The sequence below is a fragment of the Eumetopias jubatus genome, unplaced genomic scaffold (assembly GCF_037043125.1).
Source record: "Eumetopias jubatus isolate StellerSeaLion01/CBP00866 unplaced genomic scaffold, mEumJub1_p1.0 scaffold_3, whole genome shotgun sequence".
Taxonomy (NCBI): domain Eukaryota; kingdom Metazoa; phylum Chordata; class Mammalia; order Carnivora; family Otariidae; genus Eumetopias; species Eumetopias jubatus.
Genome location: NW_028274809.1, coordinates 29,802,757 through 29,823,204, shown reverse-complemented (window position 1 = coordinate 29,823,204; position 20,448 = coordinate 29,802,757). Strand labels below are relative to the sequence as shown.

General features: G+C 40.8%; 1 protein-coding gene across 1 annotated transcript in view; it reads right to left on the bottom strand.

The window, feature by feature from the left end:
* DYTN (dystrotelin) overlaps positions 1-16,253 on the bottom strand; it is a 47,810-nt gene extending 31,557 nt beyond the window's left edge. The window contains exons 1-7 of the mRNA XM_028112118.1: positions 16,235-16,253; positions 12,448-12,522; positions 9,563-9,764; positions 7,015-7,100; positions 6,398-6,498; positions 1,762-1,833; positions 1,349-1,512 (exon numbers count right to left, since the gene is read on the bottom strand). Coding sequence (XP_027967919.1) covers positions 1,349-1,512; positions 1,762-1,833; positions 6,398-6,498; positions 7,015-7,100; positions 9,563-9,764; positions 12,448-12,522; positions 16,235-16,253 — 719 coding nt within the window. The remainder of the gene's footprint in view (positions 1-1,348; positions 1,513-1,761; positions 1,834-6,397; positions 6,499-7,014; positions 7,101-9,562; positions 9,765-12,447; positions 12,523-16,234) is intronic.
* Positions 16,254-20,448: the final 4,195 nt, after the last annotated feature.

Below are 20,448 nucleotides of genomic sequence, written 5' to 3'. Positions count from 1 at the left end.
TATTTGCAAAGAGTTTTTCATGAATGAAATGTCACCATGTCCTCAGAATTGTCTGCAAACCCACTTCATTTTCTCAGCAAAATTAAAATCTTCCAGCTTATTAGTGGACCCAGCAGATGTATTTTATATCCACGGGGAGCATGTTTACCATCTGGGTTAGTTAAGATTTGAAAGTATAAGATGAGACAGACTCCCCAAGTCCTCCCTCCTCCCCCTTCTGGGCACCCCCTTCTTTGACTTGCTTTTAGCAACTCAGTTGTCCCAGCAATTCAGTCCTACTACACCTTCAGCCCCTACCTGCATTCATTCACCATGATAAGGGAGTCCCTGTGCCTGGCCTTGACCTACCAGTTCCCTTCTTTCCTCCCAAGTCTTTTTTTTTTTTTATTCCAGATTTTATTTATTTATTTGACAGAGAGAGAGACAGTGAGAGCAGGAACACAAGCAGGGGGAATGGGAGAGGGAGAAGCAGGCTTCCCGCCGAGCAGGGAGCCTGATGTGGGGCTTGATCCCAGGACCCTGGGATCATGACCTGAGCGAAGGCTGAGCCAAAGGCTGACTGAACCACCCAGACACCCCACTTCCACAAGTCTTTAATGACTTTAATTTCACTTCTGTACTGTTTTATTTATAAGAGATCAGCAACACCCTTTTCCTAAGGTGGATTCTGACTGGCCTCAAAGCTATGGAAAGATCTGAATCTCCCACGTCCAAACCTGCCCTTTCCTCTAAGCAGAGTGAAGATCTGGTGTGAGCTGCCCCCACAAAACCTGATTATTCCTTTGGATCCTAAGGTCCTGTTGCCAGTTGTCTACACTGGGGGGCAGCATAGCATCATGGTTGCCAAGCAGGGACTAGGGATTCAGGCTGCCCGCATCTACTTGCTGACCATGTGCAAGTTATTTAGCTTCTCTGCAAATTGGGGATAATAATACCACCTTTTATAGAGGTTATAACAAGTCCTTAAATGAGATGATCCACGTGAACCACTCAGCTTAACACTTAACACTTAATAAACTATTATTATTACTGTAATTCTTACGAATGATTCTAAAATATTTAGGGGTTTTTTTTTGTAACAAAAGAAAAAACATTTTCCTCTTAGAGGAATAAAAATGTCTATTGATCAAACCATGTGTCAATGGAAGAATTTAATATTCTTTTAATTGTAGAAGATAAAATATGATTTATCGTCAACCAAGATCCCCCATGCATAACATTACTGACCCCAAAATATCAACTGAGTTCCAGATGTGTGAGGACCACAAAAGAATCTGGAGAGATGCAGCTCCACCCCTAGACCCATTTGGAGAATGATTATCCGTGAAATATTGATGAGTGACTGTACCTCAGTCCCGTGATTGGAAAGTTCCTGCAGATTCTACACCGAACAGGGTGAGTGACCATTTCAGTGGCAGATAACCGGTAGCAGGTTGGGAGCCACAGGAGGATGGGAGGCTCAGACTGTAGCCAAGATAGGAATTTTTCTTCCTTGATTGTTGGGCTCAACACCTGAAAAACAATGGCTCACTCAGATACGTGGCCAGGCATGACTTTGGTCTCTAGAGTAGAGGAAAATGTAGTTTCATCTTCTTTTCTGGCTGTTTCTGCCAAAGAAGTTTGCCACATGAAAAGTCAGAGGCAAGTCTGTATGTTAGATTAGGTTGTTTGGGATGCTCTGCAGAGTAACAATTCTGCCATTTGAACTGGTTAGCAAACGTGTCTGCCCCCAACTCAGGGAGACGTTTATGCGGCACTCACCCCTTGGAAACAGCTGCGGGTAGCGCTTTCCACAGAGCACAGAGCGCGACTCTCCCCCACGACAGTTGGGATCTACAAGAGGCAGGAAACCCCATGTCAGTCGTGAGAAACTGGAGAAATAGGTGACCACTGGAATCAGCACGCCTGAGTTGTGGTGCCTCCAACCATGGAGTCACAAGTACTTGGTGTCTGAAACTGGACGAACTGCCCCCATCCAAGCAGACAAGAAATGTGTAGGTTTTGTGCAATGTCTGAATGGGGACAGTGAATGAACATAGGGGAAGAAGTGGGGTTGGGAGGAAGGGGGAGGCTGAGAAGAGAGTCTAGCAATTGGGACAGCTTCCGTTGTTTCACTTCTTATGATCCCAGGGATATTATTTTCACCTTGCTTTGCCCTCATTTACTTGTGAATTACATGCAACAACCATACTGTATGCATGTTCAGAGCAGTTTTAAGGAAAACCTTTCCAAACACTTTCATAGCTTCCCATTTTAACAAACACCAATTTCTGAGCTAGGGCAGTAAGCGTTACCCTTGTTTAAAGCAAGGGGCGCTTGAGATTTAATATTTTGCTCTGGGTAAAAATAAAATGTGATTTAGCTGCAGAACTGAGATCTCACTTCAAGCCTCCCTACTCTATTGAGGGGAGGCTCACAAAACTTTGTCCTTTGGACTTGTGTCGTAGGGGTTCCCATGGCTCTATCTGTGCTACCTCACGTGATGCTTTCCACCTTTCAAATCCCGGTGACCAAAGAAGTTTCACTCAGGGACTAAGGACCCCATGTGACTGCCAAGAGGGCCAGGACTTGGCTCTGACATTATCTAGATGCACAGATATGTGTACCTGTCACCTCCATTTATGCCCATGAGGTCGCGAGTCCTAATTTCACGTCTGATGTCTTCTAGGGCACTGGCTGTCAGGAGGCATTGCCTGCAAGCTCAAAAGCAATTTCAAAGACCCCCCTGCTGAGTCCATCAACTCGAATAAACATTCTTCTAATCAGGAAAGTGGCACTTAGAACCACTTTGCTGACAATTAGCCAGGCAGGAGTCAACAAACATTTGTGTAATAGTGACAAGATGGCTGTCCTTTAAATTGATAATAACCCCATCACCAGCTGAACAGAAGTAACTGCTCCCTACGTCATTTGGCCTTTGTCTGAAAAACTAACTCATTACCCGGACTTTGGACTTTGGCGTGTGAGTGCTGATGAACTAACTGGACACTTAGTTAGAGGGTGTTTCTGAGCCCTTGGGAAGGGGGGTTAACCTCATGTCAAATAAGGGAAGGGTATCAGATGGGGTTGACTTGCCAGCTCAGTGATGCTGACATCAGTCAAAAGAAAGCTCACTTCTGGAGTGGGTTTTAACCTCCAGTTTTGGCTTTAAGTATGTGCACGAAGATTCTGTGGATTAATTGCCCATTTGACTAATTTCTTGCAGGTGTGCTATGGAAGATTGCATGTGGCTAGATGGCACGCTAGCACAGGCAGAATGCCACTTGAAATGATAATTAGGATTCTTGGGGGAGTGGTTTGAATCACACAGTGGGGCCTGGAATTTTCTATGGGAATCCATCTAGGACTTCTTAATGGAAGTCAATGGGAGGATAATTTGCTAGGCAAATTTCCACCTTCCTAAGAGTTTTCTCAGGAGCGTACTAATACACGGGTGGGAGACAGAGCACTGCTAGGCCTGCCATTTCAGCAGCGCATTGACCTCAGTAGAGCCTGGAAAAAGGGCACATTTTTAGGGCTTGTTGAATGGGGTGCTAGTCTGGGGTTACAGTAGTTAGAAAGTGAGCACAAGGATTTCTACAGGAGAAGGAAAATGCCCCTCAGAACACCTACTTTCATGATATTCACTTAAGCCCTCTAGTCTTTGAAGTCTGACTGCATAAACGGATGGACAGACTTTTTCACTCTCTCTGGCTCTCTACCAGCTTGAGTCCTGAGATGTGAGGATTGTTGGGGTAGTACCTCTGCTCTGGCATATATGCCTGAGTGTCAGCAGAAAGCTGGCGATGGGATCTACGTGCCGCCACCACCACCAGAACAGCTCTGAATAACTATGTCTGATGTTTAACTTTCTGAATTTTCAAAAAATCATCACTCCATTTAAAAAATATGAACATATTGAATATTATTGGGAATTTCTAGAATAAATTAAATATTAACTATTATGATCAATATGAACATAAGATATTAAGACCAAATCAAAGCACAGGTAATTTTGGATAGGTTTTTCTTTCTCTCTCTCTCTCTTTTTTAAGACTTATTTATTTGTTTATTTGGAGAGAGAGAGAGAGCAAGTGCAGGGGGAAGGAACAGAGGGAGAAGGAGAGAGAGAGAATCTCAAGTAGACTCTTCCCTGAGCACAGAGCCTGATGTGGGGCTCGATTTTACAACCCTGAGATGATGAACTGAGCTGAAATTAAGAGTCAGATGCTTAGACTGAGCCACCCAGATGCCCCTGGGTAGGTTTTTCTAACCCATACTCCCAGTCCTAGGTTCTGATATTCTTCCTCTTTACCCACCCCCTTCATGACTATCCCCAGTTAAGAATTCTTGGTCCTGAAGAGTACCAGAATATGCCACCCCCAAATGTGTCTCTTTGGCATATGGATTATTTTGAACTGAAGGCCAATGAAAACCAACAGATGCAGGAAAGGCTCTAAAAGCAGAACACGAGTTTTCCTTTGTCAGGAAAATGTACACTTATGAGGGAAATTTTCATTTGCCAAAGGTGTCTCCCTCTCCCTAGCAGGAAGAAGAGGGCTCTTAATAACTCTTATCAGTGGAGAAGGTACCAACTTAAATCCTCACAACAAACTTTACTAAACAACCCTTGTTCACCATACTTTTCCTGGTCACCTTCTCATCAATTTCCTTCCCCACCAGGAAGCCCAGAACTCCTTTCCCTTTTTTAGCTTAAGATTGTATGTAAGCCTGAGTTCTAGTCATCCCTTAGAGTTACTCATCACTGGGCACTCCCATGTGTATGTGCCATGTACATGTTAATAAACTTCTATTTGTTCTCCTTTTGTTAATCTGTCTTTTGTCAGTCTAACTGACAGGGCCCCAGCCCTTACAAAGATTATTCTTTTCCTCTCTTATAACCTAGACCCAGGAGAAAAATGACAGAAAGTTATTTATAGCTTCACAGTGCAGAAAACCTAGTGTGGGGATTTTACAGGAGCTGGAAGAACAGCAGAGACATCTTGAAGCAGGGATAAAAGGTACACTGGGACAGTAACCTCTCTGCACAAGACAATCTGGAGGCTGCTTCATCCGTTTGTAGAAGTTTTTGCTTGGATGCATCATTTAATATCATTTTAAAAGTTAAGTAATGTATTTACTTTAAGGGGGGGTAAATTCCCTTGACTAGCAATAATAAAAACAATATTAAATCTCTACATTCTTAAAGCACAGGAAACGATGGAAATCTTAACTATTTGAGTCTTCAGCACAGCATTTCATTTATGCTTCCATTAATCTTTGGTCGAAGGCCTTACTACCAGGCACTTTTTAAGCCATTGGAGACATAAACATGAATGCAATACAATCCTTCCCCTTGAGAAGCAGTCTAGTGTAGAAGGCATATATCCTGTAATAATGGCAACAAAATTTGACAAGAGCTATAACAAAGTTATGCACAGGGAGTGAAAGAGCTTTTAGTGAGGAGGTGACTAATAATCTGAGTGACTTGAAAGATGAACAATATTTGCTAAGTGATAGGCAGCGATGCTGCAGATAGATGGAGCTGCACAAGTCAGGCGTGGAGAACTTGGCGCATGTTGGGCAGAGTAAGGATTTTGATATATAGGAGTGAAATAGGCATACAAAATGCAAGGAAATATCAAACACTATGGAATAAGCAAGAGAAACCACTGGTGATCTTTTCAATGGCGGTACCTGAACGTATAGAGATACGCATCATTGCCTTTGGCTAGGCTATTTTACAACTCTGCAAGAGAATGAAAGTTAACTTGCAGAAAATGGATTGAAATGCAAATAATTCTCATCTATAGACATGAAAATAAATTCCAGCCTGGTTGGGGACCCACCCCCAACTTCCCCCAAAAGTCAGTCTTGCAACCACCTGCAAGTTCATTTTAATATTCCTTATCTATTAGTTTGCCCATTCTTTGGTTATTTCTTTCAACTAGTTGTAACATCTTACTGAAACCCTCTTTTAATTCATAAATTAAATACATTTTTGGACTCGTGTTCATTTTATATTCCTAAAAAAAAATCATGATTTTACCTCTTTTTGAAAAGAGAAGGATTGGGTCAAATCATGAAAGCTTTTCATATGATGCTAAAGAATTTAGGCTTTGCTCTATAGACATGCATGGCCAGTGAAGAATTATAGGCATGAGGGTGACATTTGCATTTTGGAAAAGTCACTGACTGCAGTGTGGGGGCAGTGTTGGAGGGAGGAGAAGCTTGAGTTAGGAAGTGATTGTAATAGATCACACCTATGCTCAGGTAACAGCAGTGGCTGAAGAGGGGAGGAATGGCATGGAGAACTGTATTAAGGGAGAACTGACACTGTAAAAATCAGATTCTTTAATAACAAAGGTGGCTAATATAACTGGAATGAATTTAGAATTCTTAAGTATTAGAGATTTACCTGCTGTAGATCTGTTAATAGGTTTCTCAAAACGCTTCGAGTCATGCGTGCCCCAGAATCATAACCTCCCCTGGTATTTTCTGCATAGAGCTGAAAAAGAGCTAGACATACAAAGGGGGAAAGAAATCTTTAAATGGAATACTTGCAATACGTCTTGGAAGAACATATGCCTTGAATTCTAAACAGTTTATTGGTAGGTATGAAGGGAAAAGGAAAGGAAAGTTATATTTCTTGATTTTTTGCTTGCTAGTTTGAAGGCTTCCCAAATGAGGTAATATGATAACTAATGAAAACCAATTCACATTTCAACCTGATAATTCAGCACATCAGTGATGAAGACCACGAGGCTGGTAAATGGCATTGTGAGGAGAGTCCCAGTCTTGAAAGGAATAATAACTACTTGTGTGTCTGAAAAATCCCCACACAAATAAATAGCAAGGACAACCAAGTTATGAATAATTAGAAAGCATAGATCGACATCTTGAAAACTTCCATCAGGCTGAGTACATATTCAACGGGAGCCATGTGGCAGGGGAATAGGAATGAGTGAAGAAGCTAGTGTGTTGGAGGTTTGGAGGTCACTGCACTTGATAAACTTAAACTCCTACGTATGTTACCTCTGTATTTTGTAAGAGGGCTGTCCCCGGACAGAGCAATCAGGGCAGCAGCTGCAGGTACAAGCTTGAGCAAACCCGTTCCTGTGCTACAGGGCAACAAAACACAGAGACAAGAATGGGAAAGGCAAGGTGATTCTGGGTGAAGGATGCTTTATAAAAACTATAACTATTAATGGAGACTTCTGACATCGTTTTCCAAGTTCATGCTTTTCTTCTCTTTTCTTTATTTTCTTTAAGTTTGTTTCATGGTCTGTTTTTCTATATCTAGATTTTGACAGGTTAAAAATTGAATTAAAATATTTCATCATTCATTCATTCATTCATTCATGTGCCCAACAAATATTTATTGGGTGCTTCCTCTGTGCTAAGCACTGCTCTGGGTACTGGGGAAACAGGGACGCACCCTATCTTCACAGAGCAGACAGTGTCAGTTCCTTAGGATGCACATGCCTGGAAACCAAACAAAGATACGAGCACAAAAGGAAGGCAAAAGGAGCAGACATGTATATAAAAGATCCACCAGCTCACAGGCCCTCTCATAGAGCCTACTCATCCTTTGCTCATTGGCTGTGCAGATCCAAGCCTGCAAAACAATGTCTCAAAGGCAAGAGGATTGTTAGAGGCAGGCATAGATATTAGAAATGATAGTCAAAAGCTTAATGTTGGAGGATCTTCTTTTTGCAAAAAAAAAAGTTTTTTGATGGGGGAGGGGCAGAGGGAGAGTGAGAGAGGGAATCTTTTTTTTAAAGATTTTATTTATTTATTGACAGAGAGAGACACAGCGAGAGAGGGAACACAAGCAGGGGGAGTGGGAAAGGGAGAAGCAGGCTTCCGGCCGAGCAGGAAGCCCAATGCGGGGCTCGATCCCAGGACCCTGGGATCATGACCCTGAGCCAAGGGAGGACGCTTAACAACTGAGCCACCCAGGCGTCCCGAGAGAGAGAATCTTAAGAGGCTCCAAGCCCAGCGTGTAGCCCAAAGTGGGGCTTGATCTTACTATCCTGAGATCATGACCTGAGCTGAAATCAAGAGTCAGACGCTTAACTGACTGAGTCATCCAGGTGCCCCCTCAAAAGCTTAATGCTTAGGGACTCCTGGGTAGCTCAGTCAGCTAAGCGTCTGCCTTAGGCTCAGGTCATGATCTCAGCATCCTGGGATACAGCCAGCCCTGTGTTGGGCTCCCTGCTCAGCAGGGAGCCTGCTTCTCCCTCTGCCTGCCACTCCCCCTGCTTGTGCTCTCTCTCTCTCTCTCTGACAAACAAATAAATAAATAAAATCTTAAAAAAAAAGCTTAAGGCTTAAGGAGTCTGAAATAATGAAAAAATAACTTGAGAACATGTTTATGTATTATTTGTGCAATAAAAAAATAATAAACTAGAAAAGGAAACACTGTAGGAATCTTCCAGATGGCTAAACTGTGCTTGCCTCTGAGAGCCAGGATTGGGGTGATATTTCTTCTGTACTCTTTTCCGCACTTTCCAAATGTTTTATATTTACTATGATTTTTAAAAGTCCATTCTAAAAGATGGGGCCTACTTGGTCAAGACAACATAAGGTAAACAGAATGAAGTGGGACAGAAGAATGGTAGACCCCAGGGCCAGTGGAACACACACACACACACACACACATCATTTACTCCGTGGCATGCATAATCAAGCCTTTGACATGCTCTAAATTGGCTTACAGGTGCAGTGGACTGAATGTTTGGATTCCCCTGAAATTCTTATGTCGAAATTCTCACCTCCAATGTGATGAAGTATGGAGGTGGACTTTGGGGGATGATTAGGTCATGAGAGTGGAACCCTCATGAACTGGATTAGTGCTCTTCTTGTAAAAGAGAACTCAGAGAATAAAAATTAAAAAATAAAATAAAAGAGAACTCAGAGAACTCAGAGATCTCCTTTACCCCTTCTACCACATGAGGACACAGCAAGAAGATAGTTCTCTCTGAATCCTGGTCCTCACCAAACACTGAAATGGCCGGCACCTTGACCTTGGACTTCCTAGCCTCAGGAACTGTGAGAAATAAATGTTTGTTGTTCAAGCCACCTGGTCTACAGTATTTTTGTTGTAGCATCCCAAACAGACTAAGACAATAGGTTAGCCACTCACGCATAGGTTAATCAACCTTACTACTACACCTGAGAAACAAAACAAAAACTGATAATTGGTAATAAGAAATGAGCAAAGAAATAAGAGAAAAGTGTAGTTTTTTGTATGTATAGCTAGAGAACCACCCTAGCAAAAGGTGTGCATGCGTCCAGAGTGGAAATGAGTTTGCATGAGACAAAAGTAATGTGGATTTGTTTTTCCCTTTTTGCTGTGAATTTTCCCTTTACCTGTGAATACACAGGTAATTTATATTAGTGAGGCTGATAAACATGTACTTCTTCGTCCCCCTCCTGAATGAATACTACACTTGTGGAAAACAAAGAAGCCTTCTTATGTAACAAACTTAAAGCAAACCTTAGACAACACCAGGTGGCCAATGACCAATGTTGACTAAACACTGTCCTTGAGACCACAGCATGACCTTCACACCCTCACCTGTCATACATCGTTGTGAGAAGGCTCAGAGTGAGTTCTGAAGCTCTGGGATGCACCCGTCCTGGTTTTTCTACCCCGACTCTCTGAAACAGCCCCTGAAGAGCCCGAAAGAGCTGCTGCACAGGGAGGGGGTTCTCTCTTGCTTCCCAGAGGCTGTGACGTAGGAGGACGTGCTGAATCAGGGAGCTGTCCATCAAGTCCACTGTGGAAAGAAAACAAGAAATTGTCTTATTTTTTTAAACTTTATTTTATTATGTTATGTTAGTCACCATACAATACATCATTAGTTTTTGATGTAGAAATTGTCTTATTTTCTGATGGGAACAAAGGCTTCAAATAAAGCAAATGTCATCTAGTGTTTAATTAAGCCTTCTTTAATGGCAGCCATTTTCTTTAAAGGGAATTAGAATATGACCAGTATTTGGATGGATAGCTCTTGTGTAGAATTCAGGCCTCATTAGTCGAACAGCAGATTTGATTTTGGAAAAGCGCATCTGTTAGTAAAGCCTAGTTATAACATTATTCCCAGTGGAACCTCTAGGATGTTGCTTTATAGAATGAGGTTGAAAGGGGAAAAAAGTGAGAAAGTTGAAAAACAGCCTTCCAAGGAAGTTAAGGCACTGTGCTGAGAAGTGGTGAAAACATTTTTTAGGCTCCTTATTAAGTGAATTGAGCAAATTTACCTTTCGTGTTCAAATATAGTTTCCCCTGTCTGCAGCTTTGCTTCAGAAGGAATATTTTGTTAAATGCATTTGCCTAAGTTAAAAAAACCCAGTGATCTTTATAAAAGAGTGGTTGCTGAATTATCAGACTCTTCAGGTCCTGCCCTTGCCTCAATATTTCTTTCTGTTGATCTTGGTTCCATCGGTATTATTATCTAAGGGAGGCACTTAAAGCCAAAGTTGCTTACAAAAAATAATGGTTTATTTCTTACGTTTTTTTTTACCACCTCCTAAAAATTTTACAAGGCAATGAGTACAAGGAAGAATGAAATAGAGCTAACCCTATGGTTTCTTGCAGACAGAGGATAACAGACAAAATTAATAAACACCCACTTGCACCATCTGAGAGATGAGGATGTCAGGGGCGCCCAGAGCTGCTGGTATTGAAAATGCTTCAGTCTGTGGAATGATAAAACCCTGCGCTTTTCTCTACTTCGTAAATCAGCCTTACAGATAAGAAATCTAGCAAGTATAATAAAATTTTTTATGCGTTCTCTGATCTTGCTTTCAAGGGGAGAGTCTACAAAAGTGAGGAGTAGATTTCGCATGTGACTTTAATAACAACCTGGCTGCAGGTGGTGGAAGGTGCAAACTGTTTTATCGTGATTCAATCGCAAAACTCATCACCTTGGCCCGCACGCTGTAGACAGGGCGTTCTTGTCTTCTGCGGCGAGTTCCGTATTACAGCAAAACAGATGATGGTGGTGTGCGAGCGTCCCTGCACAAGATTTATGTCGTACTCTGAGATCCTGCCGCCTTGAGCTCACGGTGTGCTTTATCTCAGGCTTTGGGACTTTTTTGTTTTCAGATTATTGTTTGGCTATCTTTTCTAGAGAGAACTTTGAACTACTGGTTTTGTGTATGGTTAATATTCCCCATGAGTATTATTCAGGTTCTAATGCGGGGTGGGGGGGGGGGCACGTTCAAAAAGGTACATCCTCAAATTCTACCGTTGGTCCACACCCAGGCATTAATGAAGGAGGCTTACACGAAAGTTTGCTGCTAACTTTCTTTAATGGGAGAAATTCCCCCGGAAAATAGCAAAACTTAGGGTAAATTTTTGGTGAACATACTCTGCCTTTTGTTGATCCCTGGAATAATAAGTAATAGTTATAAGTGAATTTGTCAAAAATCTTTTTTTAAAGCTGAGAATCCCTTCTTCAAAGACCCTTTTACAGAATGCAGTAGGGAAAATAGAGAAAACGAGTTGAATTGGTTGAAGAAATGGTCTTTTGGGTTTCCCTCACTTGCCTCTACTTCCTTTCCTGCCCTACTTCTACCCCCAGACATTTTGTGAAGCACAATTTGAAAACCACTGCTCTAAATAACTTATTAGGCAGAAGGCAAACTATGAAAAAAATTCCAAACTTCAGGAGAAATGTCATATGTATAACACAACTTTTTTAAGGTCTGGTCTGATAAATGTCATAAATCACTTCACGTGAAATGCTTATTAGAACTTACTAGAAATCAATAACTTTAGCTAGGTTGAATCCCTGTTGTTTTTCATACATAGAACCCAATTTATTTCATTTTGGAGGATTTTTACTAAATAAACATTTTTACCATATTTGGACTTATTTTACCCATGATAACAATATAGGAAAAGAAAATCATGGCATTCAATCAGATATAAATTTAATCCCCCAAAAAAGCAGTTCTCAGAGAATTCTTGAGATAGTTTTAAGATTTGTGGCCCAAGGATGATTCATCTGAACGTACTTTTGCATGTTCAGAGAGAGGGGTAGGATTTCAAAATGCAAATCTTATGTGGTAAAGGATTTTTTAATTTTCATGATTAAATCTACAAGTGTAGATTCTAAACTAACTTATTTTAAAGTTCTATTTTGTGTCCACATTGGTATCCTAAAAAGGAAACAAACAAAAAATATCCAGAAACCAAGTAGGAAAAATGAAAAAAAAATTTAAACCCTCGTTCACAAGTTATTTTCTCTTGTCAGGCTGCGAAGCTCCACATGGGCAGCACAAACAGGGTGTACCCTCCCTACTCCATCTTCTCTGTTACTAATGGGCTAAATGCGTAGATCCAATCTTTTGGAGCTAGCAGTCACTCCCATGGGGGAGTTCTTGTTTTCTCTGTGAATTTTACATCACACATCAGTATCAGATTGTTTCAAGTTTTTAAAGAGATTCTGTACTTACATTGGCACAGAGTTTGCACTGATCGTAATTTGAAGGCTGTTCTGTAAATGGAATTCTCAATACTGTTAAGGGCATCTGGAAAGAAAAATGAAATATCATGGATAAAGGACGGTCTCATTAGATAAATCCCACACCCGAGAAGGGAATCCTAGAGATCATGTAGCCCTGTAGTTATTTTGCAGGTGAGGAAATCAAAGTCTAGAGCTCTCTTTCCTACCTGGGAACAAAAAATAATGGTTTCAGTGTCCTAGGCTGCAAGTGACCCTATAGGTCATCCTCTGAGTCTACTAAACTTTTTATATAAAAAGGAAACAGCCTAGAGGTGCCTGGGTGGCTCAGTCGGTTAAACATCTCCCTTCAGCTTTGGTCATGATATCAGGGTCCTGGGACTGGCCCTGCGTCAGGGCTCCCTGCTCAGTGGGGAGTCTGTTTCTCTCTCTCCCTCTGCCCCTTCCTCCCCTTCCCCACTCGTGTGTGTGTGCTCTCTCTCTCAAATAAATAAATAAAATATTTTAGAAAAGGAAACAGCCTTATGAAACGAATAGGATTAAAAAAAACTCTGTGTAGAATATAAACTCAATTTTGTTAATATATTCTAGTCAGAGGTACCCACATGTATTTATGCATATATGAAAATGACACAAAAGCTCTCCATCCATTCATTCCTTCAGCAAATGATTACTTGCTATATGGCCCCAGCATGATTCTAGGCCCTTGAAATATAGCAGTTAACAAAACAGATACAAATCCCTGCCACGTGGAGCTTAATTTCTAGGGGCATTTGTCAAATTGTTAATAGAGGCTATCTCTGGTTGCTTGAATTCTTAGTATAGTTATTTTCATTGTTCATTGATACTTGTTGATATCACCTCAATGTGTTTATAGAGAGCATATGTTATTTTTATAATCAGAAAAGAATTATTAGTATCCCTTCTTTTGAGAGTTACCACCACCAACACTACAACAATGGCTAATATTTCTGAGCCCTTACCAGGCCCTGAGTGCTCATTTGCCCCTTTCACAGTGTGGTGGAGAAGAGAAAGCTCTGGAGCCATAACTAGTTCCTTTTTCTTTTGGGGAAATTAGTTTACTATTTGATCTTCATTTTCTTCATCAGATAAAGAGGTATGTGTCCTGGAGACATGTTTGTGACTAGAAATACAGGCAGCCCTTTAGTTGCTGCTAAGCAGGCCCTACAGCAAAACAAAACAGGGGTTGCTCAGTGGATTTCATCCATTCAAACCTATGTGGCAGGATTTTATGGTGACATTAGTTTCTTTCTTATTCTTGCAGAAGTGGGAGAATTTAGAGGATGAAGAGGCAATTTTTCCATGTCCATTCCTGTGTGTGTTCCAAGGTCTAAACTCTTTTTACTCCTTTTGAAGTTTGAATAGCTTCTCTGTGTTTAGGGGGCCTCCTTGAAGTCAGCCCACCCAGGCCTTCTTATGAAAGGCCCATCAAAGAACTCCAGCCACTCATGGAAATGGGAGAGTTTGACTCAATACTAATAGAATTTCAATGACCAAGATCAAGGGCAAGTTGTTCTTCCAAAGCAGAACAGGGGCACGGGTCCACCAGAAGAAAGCCAAATGGGTGCTGGGTGACCAGAGGAAGAGGTTCGTTACCTCAAATACCACCAGGATTCCCCACTTTCCGAATCCTCTCCTAGCTCCACCTCCTTGTATACACATTCTGGACTCCCCTTGCCTTGAGAACCGATCTTGACTTCAGGGTTGCTCTAGCTATGGCTGTCTCTTGCCTGAATGGGAAGGGGGGTTGATGCCTGGACAGGAAGTCCTGAATACTTCAGATCAGATGTTCACCCTAAGGACCTTCAAGGTTTTTATCGTGTCTTTAAGGAATGGCTCCTTCCCAAGCTTAACTGAGTCAGAATTCCATACCAAGCCACAGTGACTTGGTTTTGGTTTAGAAAATAATGTTTCTTGCCCTGGAGTGCTGTGGGGAAATTCCTAGCTGTTATACACATGGGTATTGAGTGCCAGGCACTGTGCTAACCCACTGAGGGGCTTATGGTGCCAAACCAGGTCAGATCCACCCCTGGGGAGTTAGAGCACACCAAAAGCTTCTCCTGGAACATACCCTAATTCAATGATTGATATATGATCATGAGTGGAAGACACTTACCTCAGGTGAATGTGCCTAAAAATATCATTAAACAAGCGATCTTAAGAACCCTCCACATCCCCCTCCCTTTTTTTGAACAGGTGCAACCATATCAAAGAAGTTACAATTTGCTCTAAATCTTTTGTTATTTAATATTTCCCTATGTTTTGAGAATTCTTTTCAGTTTTCAGCTGAGTCCAGCATTAGAGTATGGAGAAGTCAGAAGCACCTCTGCCCTCTATCTGGAGAAGGAAAACAAATTGAGAGTAGCCAGAATAGTGTGAAAATAGTTTACAAAGCTGTAATGCCCAACATTTTCTTTCCTTCCGGAAACTGGCCAGTTTTTGTGCCCTGGTTCCTCTCAGATGCACCAAATGAATCCAGAGAATCAGCAAACTCGGGGCTCTGCAGGTTTTCCCAGATGTTGCCATTGGTGGAAGAGCCATTCGGTAGCTGCTCTACCATCTGGCCCATGGCACTCCTGTCAAATTATGTTTTGCAGTGTCATCTGATGAAGTTATGCAGCATAACATGGCAAGCTGTGATCGAGTACAACATGGAAAATGGATGAACATCCTAGGTGATTCACTACCAGCTCTGCTTCCTAAAGGCTTTTTTTTTTTTCCTTTCCTGCTGGTGGGAGAAAACTCAAGAAAGGAAGAAGTTGTTTGATATATGAGGCCCAAAGCTATGAAGAAAGTAGTTTTAGATGCTTAAAGAAATAATAATACAAGCTACATATGGTCTTGTTCGTGGAAGCAATTTGGGAAACATGTTTTGCTTTAAATGATTCTTATTTTGTCACTTCCTACAGATTCTGAGAATGTAATAAACTGTCCATCATCTCTAGTGGGGATGATCCAGAAATAGATATTTTTGGCTGGTGGTCCTCAAAGTGTGGTTCTAGGTGAGCAGCGTCAGCATCACCTGGGAACTTGTTAAAAATGCATGTTCTCGGGCGCCTTGGTGGCTCAGTTAAGGGTCTGCCTTCGGCTCAGGCCATGATCCCAGTGTCCTGGGCTCGAGCACCCTCTGCCACCTGCCCCGTGTTGGGCTTCCTGCTCAGCAGGGGAGTCTGCTTCTCCCTCTCCCTCCCCCTGTTCATGTTCTCTCTCGTGCAAATGCGCGATAAAGATAAAATCTTAAAAAAAAAAGTCACAAGACACTCCTGGGGTTACCCCGGCATTCAGAGGTATTGGTAGAAAGGGGAATTAGTGTCTTCATACCCATTTATGAAATATTTATACAGTGTTAGCTGTGAGAACTTTCGCCCAACTTTGGGCCCACATAGTACTGTGAACTTATCCTTGACATGAAAATATCTACAGTGATGTCATTTTAATAGTAAACCATGAAAATATACAAAAATAAAATAAGCCACTTTTTGTATATTTGAATAACAATTTAAAGTGTAATTATATTGAGAACAAGTCTTTTGTTAAATTACTGTTGGTGCTTTGGGGACAATAGACCAGACACTCTTCCATACATTGTGAATTTCTGTTTAGAAAAAAAAGAAAATCTTTTCAATCACCCACTAGTTTCTTTTCCTGCCAGATGTCAAATGTCTACTCTTCTGCAACTCAGAAGTCTGAAAATACAACATCTGTGCCTCATTTTTTTGTTTACAAACGGTGCTCAGAAACTTGAGAATAATACTCACCTTGTTTACCTGGGTCCATTTCAGGAATTTCTTAGAATGGCAGATGGTAAGAGGGTCCCTGTAACTGGAAATAAACCAATATTTTAAGCAGAAGGTTTTGCAGTGGAAGAGGAAGGATGGGAAAACAAAAAGACAACTAGGCAAAGTCATTTCACCTGTGAGATGATGAAGAAAAGTGTTCAGGGAGCCTGTGTAATCTCTTGGGAGGATAAAAATCAGGAATGTTGGGCTAGGCGCTTTTTATACTTAGACCCTTGTGGGGATTTGGAGCTGTATCTCCGAAACGGAGAACAGCTCCTGAAACTAATATGGTAAATACTTGGAACTTTTGAGGCATTGTAATTTTAATCTCACTTCAAGAAAATGTAAACTAACTTGAATTTTTAAGGACAAAATTTGAAGCTCTCAATGCTCAAATTTATAACAGTACTATGCTAAAAAATCTATGCATTAAATTTCTGACAAATACTATCCTTTTGAACACCTTATCACATATATGTATATATGTGTATGTATACATATAATTCAATCAGTGTTTTATTTTAAGAAGAGTAGTCAAGGGCGCCTGGGTGGCTCAGTCGGTTAAGTGTCTGTCTTCGGCTTAGGTCATGATCTGAGGGTCCTGGGATACAGCCAGCCCTGTGTTGGGCTCCCTGCTCAGCGGGGAGTCCGCTTCTCCCTCTCCCTCTGCCCCTCCCTCTCCCCCTGTTCTTGTTGTCTCTCAAATAAATAAATAAATAAATAAATTTTTTTAAAAAATGTAGTCAATTAGGCACCTGTTGTTTCACGTTGCAACTATGGTTCAAACTACACACACACACACACACACACACACACATTCACTGACAACAAAAAGAATGGGTTAATGGGTTATAGCTATAAGAAATCTTATACAGTTCTAAGAAAAAAATTTTAACATAAGCAGTTGAAAACTGTTTTTAAAAGTCACATGATAATTAAATTTCAATAATACTTTCCTCCTCTTCTAATGAAGGAATGAATTAATGGCAAACAGTTTTACAAACAAAAACTGACTACATTAGTTATTTAAAAATATGATAGCAATAGTGATAATCCCAGACTTGCCTCAAACTAGGAAGATTCCAAATATATTCAAGTAAGATTTGTTTTGAAAAGTTATAGCAAGGGCAATCAGATCAGAACTCTTTTTGGTGCAGAAATGCTCCCCTGAGCTCTTCCTAAAGCCCCCAGGTAGGTGCAGAAGGGTCCAGCCTCTCGCTCCATCAACAGTGCAGCTAGAGATGAAATTGACCTGCCTCCTTGCCAGCTCCTTACCTTTCTTACTTTATTGGGAAGCAGTTTAGCCCAACAGCCTGTATAGGTTACTCAGCAGTTTTGGAAGAGGGAAAAGCTGAGTAATAACAAATTTCCAGATGTGGTGTTCCTATGGAGAGTTGATGTCTTATTCTGACTGCCCAGCAATTTCATGCAAAGCAGTGACATTCAGGCCTCACAAAAGTGCATTCATTAGTAATAAAGATCTTGAATAATTTAAAGCCCTTCCTACATCTCTGTTTCAACGGGCTATTTCTGTATTACTTTCCCGTGTCGGAGAGGCAAGTAAAGCATCTTCTGGGTATTGTGGAGAGCAGGGGTTGCCATAGAGATTAGGATACGATAAGAAGGGCTCCATATCCCAGGTGATGGCCACCTTACTAACCATCCCAGATTAAGAGTGACCTAGAAATGGAATCTAATTCATTTGATTAATTCAGAGGTACTGCTACACATTTTTAAAGGGCACCAAATATAAGGCAAGTGTTCAAAATGGTAAGAATTTGTTACAAGTGCACATTTCCTCTGAGGTTTTTAGTATCACCTGAAAATGTCTTTATTTTTTGAGAAATTCAGATTAAAAATAAACCAGTTGGAATGCTAATAAGTTTTTATCAATAAAAGAAAGATGTCTCATGAACCAAATGTATTAGAACTTTACCACTGGTGTTTTCAGACTGCTGGGGAAATAAGGAGCTGATTTTAACATCTTTCAAAAGGGTTAGAACCCAAAGCATGGGTATATTACTTCATGAGTATATTACTTCTCTGTGTTCTGGAGAGTCAGAATGTCTGGGAATCCATGGTCCCAACTGAAACACTTCAAACAATTATGATGGTCACTAATCCACTCCAGAATGTTTCATAATAAAAATCAGTTTTCAAAAGTAAGTATGATATCCAAGATAGCCAATGTATTCCTTTCTTTTTGAGAAGTATTAGTATCACACTACTGGTTTCTTAAAAACAAACTTGGGACATTTTAAAGAATGAAAAATGGATTTATAATGGGGTTAGAAAGCAGCAAGAGGAGGGGAGAAAAAAACCCATCATTGACCTTTTCCTATATAAATTATATTGATTTTCTGGGAACAGATAAGACCATGTGGGAAGAGAGTAAGTTTATCTCACATGAAATTTATGTCTTTTGAGTGCTGGAGACTCAAAGTTGAAATCATATTTACAAGTTTTATGTTCTATTATATCTTGGCAATAGAGGGCGTTGGGATGTTTTACTGAATGCTGCCTTGTTGAGTTCTGAGCAACCCTCTGGTGCTGATTAATTATGTGGCTCAAGAACCTTAGCACCAAAAAAAAAAAAAGTCTGAAGTTCCAGCCAAAATGACATAATTAGACAAATATTTAAGTACATACAAATGAACTAAGGTTTGTTGGAAAGTAATTTAAGCAAATGGGCAATTGATAGTCTGAGCTCTCAGTCTGGCTGTTTTTAGACAGGCTGAGATAAAATCTCCCATGACTGCTTTGGTTTCACATACTTCTGTTAACTGGAAAGTATTAGTTACCGTTGTAGCTCCTGGTTCAAGCTCAGGTAGACTTAGCCACGTCAAGACTTTTCTCTTTCATAGAATGTTTCGGGTTATAAATCAAAACCAGTTAACTGCAATTTTACTACATCGTAGATAACCAACTGGGGGGCATTTTTTTGCTGACATGGCAGTAAGTTCTATAAGTCATGATTTGTGATTGACACTCTTTACCTTCTGAATCAGAGCGGCCCCGCCCTGAGGAAGCAGGTAGGAAGAGGGTTCAAACTTCCTACACAATGTGCCCTGATTTCGACATAACAGGCTCCACACCAACCAGAAACTGGGTGACCATTGCTTACTGTGCGTGGGTACTGTTTTTCGAGGAAGCCAGTGTTCTATTCGCCCTCTATCTGATAGCTCTTTACATATGCCTTTGAAGACTCAACCTCCCAAGAGAGAAAGAAGAGCCTTGACACATTGCACCCTAAAATGTGTAGGTAGTCTCTTATATAAATTACAGGATAATTTTATATACATATTTACATATGTATGAACAATTTCAAGGACAAATTAAGTTACTAAAATTGACTCAAGATAAAATAGAGGAAAGGGAACTTTTGTGTACCATTGGTAGGAATGTGAATTGGTATAGCCATTATGGAAAATAATGTGGAGATCCCTCAAAAAATTAAAAATAGATCTACTATATGATCCAGCAATTCTACTTCTGGGTGTATATCCGATGGAAACAAAATCAGTACTCAAAGAGCTCTCTGCACTCGTATGTTCACTGCAGCGTTATTCACAGTAGCCAAAATATAGAAACAACCTAAGTGTTCATCAGTGGGTAAATGGATAAAGAATACGTGGTATAGGGGCACCTGGGTGGCTCAGTCGTTTAGCATCTGCCTTCAGCTCAGGTCATGATCTCAGGGTCTTGGCATCGAGCCCTCCATTGGGCTCCTTGCTTAGCAGGAAGCCTGCTTCTCCCTCTCCCACTCCCTCTGCTTGTGTTTCTTCTCTCGCTGTGTCTCTCTCTGTCAAATAAATAAATAAAATCTTTAAAAAAAAAAAGAATATGTGGTATGTATATACAATGGAGTATTATTTAGCCTTAAAAAAGAAGGAAATCCTGCCATTTGCAATGATATGGATGAACCTGGAGGATATTGTGCTAAGCGAAATAAGCCAGACACAGAGGCAAATATCACACAATCTCACTTATACATGGACTTTTTTTAAAAAGAAGAGAAGTTGACTTCATAGTAACAGAGAGCAGAATGGTGTTTACCAGAGATGGGGAGAGGATGGAATGGGAGAGATACTGATCAAAGTGTACAAACTCATCCTTTAGGCTTCACTGAGGTCTTCCACGGACCACCCTATCTGAAGTAGCTTCAATACATTACTTTATTCACAGCTGTAAGC